This window comes from Clinocottus analis, unplaced genomic scaffold (genome assembly GCF_023055335.1).
Source record: "Clinocottus analis isolate CAN_PGR_092001 unplaced genomic scaffold, fCliAna1.0.p SCAF_5, whole genome shotgun sequence".
Taxonomy (NCBI): Eukaryota; Metazoa; Chordata; class Actinopteri; order Perciformes; family Cottidae; genus Clinocottus; species Clinocottus analis.
This window is the reverse complement of record NW_027176207.1, coordinates 897,299-908,627: the sequence shown is the minus strand read 5'-3', so window position 1 is coordinate 908,627 and position 11,329 is coordinate 897,299. Positions and strand designations below refer to the sequence as shown.

At 46.6% G+C, this 11,329-nt stretch overlaps 1 protein-coding gene across 2 annotated transcripts in view; it reads right to left on the bottom strand.

Annotated features, from left to right (window-relative positions):
- Positions 1 to 8,623, bottom strand: part of esrra (estrogen-related receptor alpha) — a 15,017-nt gene extending 6,394 nt beyond the window's left edge. Inside the window, exons 1-5 of one of the 2 annotated variants that reach the window (XM_068600366.1) lie at positions 8,334 to 8,623; positions 6,607 to 6,710; positions 1,495 to 1,878; positions 662 to 778; positions 447 to 560 (exon numbers count right to left, since the gene is read on the bottom strand). In XM_068600366.1, the coding sequence (XP_068456467.1) occupies positions 447 to 560; positions 662 to 778; positions 1,495 to 1,873 (610 nt within the window). In that variant the 5' untranslated portion in view covers positions 1,874 to 1,878; positions 6,607 to 6,710; positions 8,334 to 8,623. Of the gene's footprint in view, positions 1 to 446; positions 561 to 661; positions 779 to 1,494; positions 1,879 to 5,245; positions 6,068 to 6,606; positions 6,711 to 8,333 lie in introns of those variants that run through there. The other variant, XM_068600367.1, reaches the window with a different exon arrangement.
- Positions 8,624 to 11,329: the final 2,706 nt, after the last annotated feature.

Genomic DNA, 11,329 nt, shown 5'->3' with positions numbered 1-11,329 from the left:
TCGGATCAGTTTATTCTGGAGTCCGAGTGGAAGCTCGAGCCAGAACCTGAAGACGTCCCCGGCAGGCGTTCCTGATCTACCGCGTTCCCAGGAACGGGACGGTGACGGATGGCCGGACAAGCCAAAACACAAAGCCTCCAGACAAAGCCGTCGGCAGAGGAGTGAAGACATGAAGACAGGTTGGCTCATGAACAGATGGACTCTCTTCCTCTACCTCTGAGTCCAGGGAACACAGGAGGGACGTCCCAACTCAAGTGTTGCCGATTACCCCGAGCTTAGATGAGATTGTCTGTGATTACTGGGTTGTTAATTGCCTGGACGTCGCTTCTGCTGCCAGCACGCAGTCAAAGGACCGTTGATGGAAGCAGGTATTTAGAATACACATTGTATTAAACCAGGCTGCCTGCTGGAGAACACAACAGAGGACAACACAGGAGCTTAAACACCTTTTTCATTCTCCTTCGTCAGCGGTAGAGGGGCACTCTGGTACGTCGCATTCTCCACTTCCGGGCGTCTTTTGTACTTCTGCCTTCCACCTCTGACCCGGTCAAGACGGACTCCTGCGTCGGGAAAACACAGAATTAACATGTCACGCATGTAAAAAGGCCCTTAGGACATAAAAACACAGAGAATCTGCAGAGCTTCTGCTCACAACACTCACCCTCTTTCAGCATGCCCACTTTGAGGCACTTGGTGAAGCGGCACGCTTGACACGCCTTCCTGCGCCTCTTGGTGATCTCACACTCGTTCGATGCCGGACAGCTGTATTCAATGTTACCTTTAGAAGAACGGGACACTGTCAATTCACCATTAAGACAATTATTATTTAATATGTGAATGAAAAAACTTCTCAAGTTTCACATCCTGATTTCTCTACAATATGTATGAGGTCACAAATACAAGTACAAGGTATTTTCACAATGTGAGAGGAACCTTTCTATCAAATACATAACTATTTTTTATTTTTTATGATTTATTTGCACACTTCAAACTATAAAAATACAATTACAATAGAGATAAATGAATATAAAAGTGCAGGAAGAGACAAAAAGCCAACTGAGCTTATTTGAAGCCTCCACCTATTAAAGTTAAAACTAAAAAATAACTAAATAACAGCTAATACAAAACTAATAACTGCTAATACAATAACTAATAACTGCTAATACAAGAAAGACATGAACACTAATACATAAACAAAAAGAAAAATAAAACCTCTTACAAAACAGCAATTACAGTTTCTTTTAGGCTTTTTTAAAAACATTTTATAGAAGGACTAACTATTTACTGTAATAGTCACAACTAGTTTAACTGACAGTGCTGATGGTTGACAGTTAAATAAAAACATTTCATGGCACACAAAGATAATATAATGAATATCTAAGGAGGCAGCGACCCAGAATGCAGTGCTGCGGTTAATGGCGGTGCACAAAGAGACCTCACATTTAACAAGAACTGTTCACTACTTGTTCTGCCATGCCGACACGCGACACACACCTTGGATGGTTCTCTTGAAGAAGGCCTTGCAGGCCTCGCATGACGCCACGCCGTAGTGGTACCCAGAGGCCACGTCGCCGCACACCAAGCACAGCCTCTTGGGCAGCGTGCTCAGGGCGTACTTGCAGCGGCCCGCTCCGTTCCCGGTGGAGCCCTCCTCCGCTCCGTCCGCTCCCTCGTCTTTGAAGTGGCAACGCAGAGCCGGCGTGTAGAGCGGCGGGGAGTACCGCTTCACGCCGTCTCCTCTGACTCCTCCTCCTCCGCTGTGGGAGGAGTCTGAGGAGGCGCCGCCGGGGCTGTTGCGCCCGCCGCCGCCGCCCTCTGGACTGCTCGGTTCTGCCTTTATGTAGACGTCTGTCCGACGATCCCTGGAAGACATGATGTCTGCAGGGGGGAATAAACAGCACAGTTAAATAAAGGCATCAACATTTGACCTCTCACGTTTGTCTTTGAAAAGACCTTCAAGATAACTTGAAGGTCTTTTCAAAGACAAATTACCGTTTGCGCTTTTGCTGTTAGTGTATTCACATGTAATAGTTTAAGAGGAAACACAGGAATCAGAGGAAACACGCAGCCAAAAGGCAAAATGGATACAGCCAAGACGTCGAGGTGGGACTGAAGAGCTGCAGTGTAATTGTTGCCTTAATGTACCTGTAATGCATTTAGACCAAAAGCCTTCACAGACAGGCGCTGCACTGCCTCAGTGACGAGCTGTGCTTGTGTCACATTGAGCTCATGGTCAGTTTTCTTCATGGACTGTGAAAAGCACAGGGTTTGTGCATTATCAGCATGCTAACGTGACAAAAGGCCAGCGTGTTCCTTCTCTTGCAGCACTTATTTCCTGTGTTGTCTGCGCCGCCTTTTTTTTTTTGCTCAGTTAGGTTTTTTTAAAGGCGTCAAAAACACCTCAGGTTCAGCGAACCAGACCCTTTCACGCTTAAAATACACACTCTACAGTCCTGAAACCATCCCCGCGCTGTGGCGTCTTTGTCTGTGACATTTCCAGACGTGGAAATAGCCAAGGTGACTGGATGAAGGTCGCTCTGCTCATAAACAGTGACCGCTCTTCCCCATTCAGACACATAACTTATAAGGCAGCAAGAAGAGGACTGCGGCAACCTGCTCGGCTGCCAGGGGCCGTGCATGGCTCTCAATTTAAACACAGAGACGTTCATGCTTCATACGTCACACAGAAGACCCACGACCACAAGATTACAGATCATTTATATACCAACCATAAGTTATTCAAAGAACAGAAACGTGCCACAAATTCAGCCTCAAAGGACAGAACAAGTGTCCACCGACACCGAGAAGAATCAGACAATACAGCGCAATTCTATTAGCTCAATATCAGGAGTGACAACTATGCTAATATCTGATGAAAATACTTTAAAAAAACCACAAACACGTCTCCTCTCACACACACTGCTGCTCCGCTTCAGCGGAGGATCGAAGGTTAAGACATTTGACACAAATGTGAAAATCAAATGGCCGCTTTTAAGATTTAATTAAATGTATTAAAAATGCTGCCAAATGCTATACTTTGGGAGAAATGATAACATTATGACAATTAAAAGAAGATATTTGATTCCTTAAGTGAATGTACAATGATGGTCACGGCGCCAAGAGACATTTTGTTTCATGCTTTTAAGCTGCGATTGACCTTCCTGTAACTTACCTCTAATGTCAAATCTCAGTTATCTTAATGGCAATCATACATTGCATCATTTATAAATAAGACAGCTTAAGAGTCTGACCTCGTTGACACACAGTATAATGTAGTAACATCCAAGAGGCCTCTGTGTCCGCTGGTTTCTTGCCTTAAGTGGTCTAAATATTTGAATATACTTGTGAGCAAAGCGAACACCACTCTGCCTCTAACTATGATAATTTATTCAGAAATAGGTGGAGCACGTCTGCGCTCACCAAGCCAGTTACTCGTACATGTTTCATTATTGGTCGGGAAATTAGCAAATGATGATAGAAATGTAGATTACGCTGTTGTTAAATTGGCCCCGTCAACAGGGATCAGAAAAAAAGGGGATGAACAACGGGGCGTGAGTTGTAATGTGTCTCCGGGCTTCAACTCATCAGCGGGTACATTAATGCAGAGCCATACTCCGATGATTGTGCTCTTGTTCCAACCTAATAGATCATTGTGCGAGGACGATCTCTGCAGCCTAAATAGCTGTAATCCATTCAGGAACCCAAAGAGACTTGTGATTTTCTCATGTGTACATGCTGCCAATCGACTGCTATTACCAACCCATTACCAGCGAGGCTGATAATCCAGTTGCAGCCTGTATGTTTTCAAAGTGGTGCAATATTTAAAATGCATTGCTTATCGGTTCAATGCTCCAATCACTCACCCTGCCCACAACGACAACATCACACGTGGTTCCATGCACTGGTTTGGGTTAAATACACAATTACATTAAAGTACAGGTGTTTAGCAGGGTTCACAAAAGGCTCATGGTATTTTATATACACTGTACATTCTGTATGAACTAGATTTCAAATGAGTTTTACTTGCATGCAGTTTTAAAACATGTGAACCGTGTGTGTGTCAATCGATCTGTGTGTTTATGGGCTGTGATCAATAAGAGCTCGGTCCTGACCTGAGGTGGATGTTATCTGTCCATGCCAATCTGCTCTGGATATATGTTGCATTACTCATGTATAGATATTCATAAGACCAGGCCTCTTCGGACAACTTAACATTCAGACACACTTCACATCGCAGCGTGCATTTATTGGACCTGACTCTTTGAATAAAAAACAGCATTTTTTTTGGTGCTTTATCGCGTAAACATAAAACTTCGTATGTTAAATGTGTTGTCCTCTGTCATTCAGTCAGATCATATAAGTGAAATGAGATTTCAAAAGGGTTCAAAGTTTAGTTTTCTTACATCAGGTATATAAAACTGTGTGGAAGGCCCAGTGAGGAAGAAGCGACCAGAGACCATTGATACCATGTAATCTGCCAACAACATCTCACAGAGTGTATACATGCTTTTCATATACACCATACGGTGCAATACATTAAAAGATGGCTGCGAGTAACACGTTTTATACACCCAGGAAGGAATAACGTGCTCCAGGTGTCAGCCATTGCATGCTAAGTGTGGCTTTATCATATGCATTGCTCCATCTGATAATCCAGCCCTGAGTGGCTGACAGTCTCCTCTGTGGAGTTTGCCCCTCTGGACTTGATTGTAGTGCTGGAGCAGCAGCCAGAGGAGGGGGGGCACTGCAAACTCTGCCCGTTTAAAGTTGCTCTTCCCCGGGCTGAGTGTGCAGGCTCAGCGGCTGGATCCGCCAGCAACAACAGCTCGAGGACACGAGACAATCAAGGGCTCTCGGTTCAAAGCACAAAAACAAGTACAACAAGTACAACTCTACCATGTGCAGCTCGCACACTTCTGCATCTCCCTTTTGGCTAAAAAAAAAAAAGAAAAAAGAGGAACAGTCTGAGAACATAAAATGTCCCAAAGCCAGTTAATGCGGTTCATATCTGTCTCGTCCAGCAGGTCAAACGGCGCCGTGTCGCCTCAGAAATGTGTCGTTGTGTTGAGTGAAGTCGCGCAGCAGCGTGTTTTGAAGCAGCGTTAGCATTAGCTTCGACACATTGTGAAGACCGCAGGTTAGCTCGAGGCTAACTAAGCTAGTAGCGGCTAGCGTTAATCCCGACCGGCCGGGCGCTCTCCTGCCGGGGCCCGGGTGTATTTGTGTCCCTCTTACTGCCTCTTACCTGCTAGCAGGACTAGTACAGCATGGAGGTCTCCCCGAGGCGCGATAGCATGACCCGGGTTGGACGGACAATCCGTTTTTACAGACTGCCAGCGCCTGCTAGCTTGTGTTGTGTGTCCGTGTGTGAGTGTGAGTGAGTGTGCGTGTTGAGATGGGCCGGGCTACAATCGGCTTTCTCCAACAGCTGGCAGATGATAATGGTTGGATATACTGAAGCTACACACATTAAGGTCAAGGACCTCGCTGTAAACAGTGTGACACTGTTATCCCCACAGAAGCCGTGCTGGTCATGGTTAAACTGTCAAGTGAATTACACGTTAGTAGACGTGTCTTTGCACATGGGCTTTGAATGTCATAACAGCGCACAGGGGCCTTTTGGGTGAATACATCAGTCCTAATTGTAAACTTGACTCAGGCCTGTATAATAAAGCGGAGCAGAAAGGTGTGTCACTACTGTGAGTCTAGACTCACAATACCTGACAGAATACAACAATAGATTCCTATCCATGAATCACCGGTGAGTTGTAGTCATCTAATTGGTGAATTATGAAATTACGGGCACTTGGCTTTTACGCCGTTGTTCGGCACACATCTTGATTTGGTTGAACAGGAATTGCTGCAGGAGGCTTTTTTTATTCTTCCCAGGCTACATTCAGCATACCCCAAAATACATTTGGGCCCCTTTAGACCGATACCTTGACTGCTCCTCCCTCGCACATGGGTTCTGGGTGTTGTCACATTGATTTATAGCAGTTGAGCAGAGAGCAATCCTCTCTCCCCTCTACAGCCTACTTGTCCTTTGTTTATCCTTTTTGGGGGGTTTGCAGGGCAATCAGCCAAGCTTTCCACATGCCCCATGAGTTTCTTGATTGCAGCAGGACGATAAGCACAGTGCCATCGCTGAGCCACTTGTCGTATTTTGGATGTGGAGTGGAAAGCCAACACCATCAAAATCCTTCTCTGACGCTTGAGAAGCATTTCTCGCTCCACAGCCCTCGTATGAGTGTTTTCAAAAGGAGGCGCTAACTTTGACAGCTAAAAGTCCAGCAAAGCCAAGAATGTGTCCGCATCTTCAGTCGCAAAATAAAAACACATCTTTTTCGGCTACACTCTGAATGAGGAAGGTAGCGCAGTAGCAGCACTTTAGTAGCACTTAAATGTCTCTTACTGACAGCACTTTGTAGTTTGACTTTATTGAAGAAATTGTACTTTTCTGATTCTACTTGTTCTGAGTTTGTCCTCACGGTTGAATGCATAAGTTTCTTTGGATAAAAGCGTCAGCTTAATGTAATGAATGAACTTTAAAAATAAAAGATATTATCGAGCATATATATTTCATGAGAGGTGATCTGAAAACATTACCTGTTTGCTGAGCTGGAGCTTGAAGCCGGTATGCGTATGACTCCCAGTGGAAGCTCAATGGAGTGCTGTTGCTCTGGGTTGAAAGCTGCAGTTTATCCGGACACCTGCAAAGCAAGCAGAAGTTGTTCGGTGCCGTCACAGAAAAGCGAGCAGCCCCTGCAGTCCCTTCCTGTGTTCCCGGTGGCCATTTGTCATCTAAATGTTCACAGCAGAACATCTGATCCAGCCGGTGTGGTTATCGGGTTATTAAAGGGTCGTAACAGGGCCCACAGTTTGGGTTCCTCTGCGGTAAGTCATGCGTCGGGTCGTAACACTGGCTTTTGCTTCCTAAAATACATATTCCACTGTATCTATCCATATTTCTGCACGCTGCACGAGCACCCTCCCCCTTGCGCTGCATGACACACTCCAAAGGTCACAGTCCCAGGAATGCTTGAAGGACAGACCGAGTAGAGCCAACACCTTGTCTCTCACTCCTACAAAGTCATACGCTTAAGTTTGGTGATAGCTCTCTGTAAATAATTAAAGAGGTTTGTTTGAATGCAGAACAACAACTCTGCAGAAAACATTACTTGAGTTACTCTTTAAAGTTTTAACATGTCTCTGGCTTTTTGACATTGCCAGGACCAGATATACCACTGAATGCCAAATTGCAGCGCTGGACAATTTTCTTCAAACTTGAGCAACGAGAGCTGTGACGTGTGACAACTTCAGTTTTCAAAGGGGATATTTAAGAAGATTCATTCAAGTTACTAAAGATGTAGATTTAACATTGCATTAACATGAAATAAATCACGACTAATACTACATGTTGTCTCTGAATAACCTGTCACCATGAATGCATGAAGCCTAATGGCGCATCAACCCGCGCGTCCTTCCTCTTTTCGGGTTCAGAGCTTTCTTCTCGTACTTGAGTTAGTGGACTCCGGCTGTCTTAGTCACTGATAATGCATCACGCTGATGTGTGGCCTATAAAAACTCAGTTTAAAGGTTTTAAATGCGGCGCGCTGTGGAGACGGAGAGAACAGCACCCAGGGGTGACCTTGTCTACTGATCTCGGACCGGTGAAAGGTTAATTGACATAGTGGATTACGCTTTAGGATCAGTGACCTCAATCCCGGTGCCGCAGGCTCGGCGTCTTGCACAGTTGAGTGTGTTAATGCCCGACGGAGAAGAACTCGCCGCGGTTGAAATACATAAACAAAACAAAAAAGGCGACACAGTTTGTGCGAAGTGTTTCAGCAGCAGGACTCGTGTTTTTCAGGTGTTGACCCGCAGCGGGGAGCCGAGGCACACACCCGCTGCATCCGACCCAGCCGCGGACACGCGCTCCTCATTTACTCAATAAGTGAGCGTGCGTTAATGCATCGTTAAGACGTTTGAGGGGTTCAGCGGCCAGCGGAGCTTTGGCCATCGCGCACGGCGTCGCAGGCATTTGCATGCGAAGCAGACGGAGTGAGTCGTCCGCGAGCAGGACGCGTTGGACGCCGCACATTATTACACAATATGGAGCTTGCTATATGTGTATGAAGGCGGCTCGAGCCCCCTGCCCGCCCCCAATAACGTGGCCACGCGAACTTCGCTGTCTCTGCCGGGCGAATCGTGCATGCACATCAGGCGAGCGCCGAGGCAGCTGACATCTCCGCAGATTAATAATAGCCTGAACCCACCACGGGCTGCGTCTCGTGCAGCGTCGGGTAACGGAAGGTAAAGCTGGGTCTACTTACTGGGAAATGTACAAACATCACAGGGTTGTTGTTGTTTTTCGTTGTTTTTGTTTCTGAAAAATCGGAAGTCAGTCAGGTCTCTGCGGCTGGTACGTCCACAGTCGGTGTGCCCGGTGTAACGGCGCTGTCCAGAGCCCTGCAGGGTGTCTCACGGCGCATCGCTGTGTGTCCGGATAGAATGAGGCGATAACAACAACCGGTCCTGTCCGCCTGCTCCGTTCCGTACGCGGGGTGGTATAAATCCTCGGCTTCGCCTGCCACAGCTGAGGTTGTAGCTGGACAGAAGCGTCGAAACGTCACGCAGGAACACCGAATGTCCGGGCAGAGAGAAAGGAGACGTGTCACAATAAAACCTCGGCGACTTTGCGCGACATTGTAACTTCACTCTGAGCCAGAAAACGTCCCCGAGCCACAGCGAGGTCTGACCCGAGAGAGCCGGCCTCCCTCACCTGGACGTGCGCAAAGCTCCCAAACAAGAACCGGCTGCGTTGCTCGGATGAACACAAATCGTGTTTTTTTCTCAACGAGCTCAATTTAGGTGACTTCCGGTTCGTCCTCGGCTTCTTCCTGCTAATCCCTCCAGCTTGACGCAGCTGCGTGACGTCGCCTCTGTCCCGTGTCTTTTCTCCTCCCTCTGCCCGGTTTGCGTCCGCTGTGTCTCCGTTACGTCCGCACGCGCCTTCCACCGGCGTCATGGGCATTACAATACGGGCCTGCAACTCGTGAACAAAATATGACCCAGTCTGTTAATCCAAATGTTGTCCAGGTGTATATTTATGAACATCCGCTTATTGCAGATCAGCGGTCTGCACATCAGTTCATCCTGTTCACCGCTGAAAATGAAAAGCATGAAATTCCCACAGGGATTTCTACACAATATAAATATAGCCTAATTTTGTCTGACCTTATTTGAGCTATATGTTCTGCTCGTTTTGGTATTTTTAACCTAAATGCCAAGCAATTAGCCTAAAATACTAAACAATTAAATTGTATTTGAATAATATTGACGTTATGACGACATTTGTATTGTAATTATGCCGCAAGCTTTATGGGAAACATGTCCCTTACGGCACATCTATGGAAAATGCAGTCATGCTGTCGGTCTTGTGACATTGAACCAGCTCCCTCCACCAGTACACTAGTTGGACCGGGGCCAAGGGAGAGGAGATCAGGAGATCACCGCAATGGGATGAGACGGAGGGATAATGAAGGGATAGTAGTTTGGGGGATAGAAGCCGGCAGTTTGCCAGATGCGTAATCAAAAAATAGTACCATCGATTCAGTCTCAGAGATCTCTTGTGTGTGCTGTTTAATGTTTAATGTGGCCGATAACAACGATTCAATGATTTTTCTAGTGAACTGAGAGCTGCTGCTTCTAGAAATAGGCTGCGGCCATGCGCGCTGCAACATGCCTGGTAACAGCTGGCACAGAAGTTGTCACGGAAGAGTTGACAACCTTGTCCACTAATTATTAAAAACAGGACGTTGGATGAAGAGTACATGAATAGCAGCCCGAGGTGTACTTTGGATAAGTGAGTATTTCCCCAAAGCGTGCGGCATTATCGCTCTAATTATAGCCCAATAACCGTTAGTCTAGTCTGTTTAAACCAATAAGCGCAGGAGCCTCTCTGGCGTTGAGGCGGTCGCAGGGAGTCTCTGCAGCGGGCTCGAGGCACGAGAAAGGCTCTGCGTGGTGCGCGCATGAGAGGAAAAACTGACGGCAGTGTCATTGCGACCTTGAAGCAAGGTCATTCGGTCTCTGCTGCAGACACTGCAATTCTGCGGGGCTGCATCACGCTGCTGCAGAGTCTGCATTAGCATCCAGTTGGAGGCGAACCCGGTCATGCTAAAGTCATTAGATTCAGGAAAAAAGAAGAAAAAAAACCTAGAAAAATTGTATTTGTTGGAAACAGTTTGTTTTGATATTCACTGCGTTGTAGTGGTATAAGTACACAGCCGTGTTACTCTGACAGAGGATATGTGTCCAGGCTGAGGTGGAGGAACAGGCTAAACTGTGAATGCCAGCTGGGGTCCCCCAGGGTGCCCCTTACAACGGGTCCTGACCTCCGACAGGTGCCAGCTGATAGGCTACATAAATACCAAGACGCCATTGTGCCTGACACACAAATAGCACTATAGCACCGGCTCTGCATCCGTGAGTCACGGATAACATAACTGATAGAGAACAGTCTCCACCTACTCTATCAACACATTGATCTTCAGACTGAACACACAGCGGGTTGGAAGACTTTGACTAGGAACAGGTCTTGTTTCAATTTGTCAGATCGCTGAACAGTCTGAGGCTGAATGTGTGTACAAAGGCTAAAACATCCAACCACTGGGCATTGGTGCTTATCAATAGGATCTAGAAATAAGGACTCAGAGCAGCATGGCTTCATAAAGCCATCAGGTTACATTTGATGGACTTTCACGCCGCTGAAATGATCAATTCCACGAGTGCAAAGAGGTTTGGTTAAGAGTGTCTCATCTTAATGAGCGCACAGTGTCCATTTGAGATTCATGATGGAACCGCTCCAGGATGTGTCTCTAAACGACACGAGCTCTGCAGTCTGTGTTTCTGTCATAACACCAGGCGTGCAAACCTGTGTTGTATATATATACATCTATATGCTGGATTGTCCCTTTAACTGCAGGTCAGGAGTGTCTCCTACATCAGCACTACAGCCCAGTGCTTTCCCTCTAGTGGCGGCTCACGAGGAACTGCAGCAGCGGAACTGATGACGTTATAGCAGCTGAGTGTGTGTCCTCCAGTGAAAGGTCACCCACTGCCACTGCACATCATCACCGCCTGCTGACTTCCTGATCGCAATGCCAGAACGCTGCCTTTACTTTTCACGTATCCTGCAGTAAAGTGTCAGATTTCTAAAGGGCAGATGAACAGTCACTTGGTTTGTGCTCCTTTGAAACACTTTGCTTACTCACCGAAATATTCTGCTTACTCACCAGCAAAGTGCAATTTTTCTCATTTCAAATTA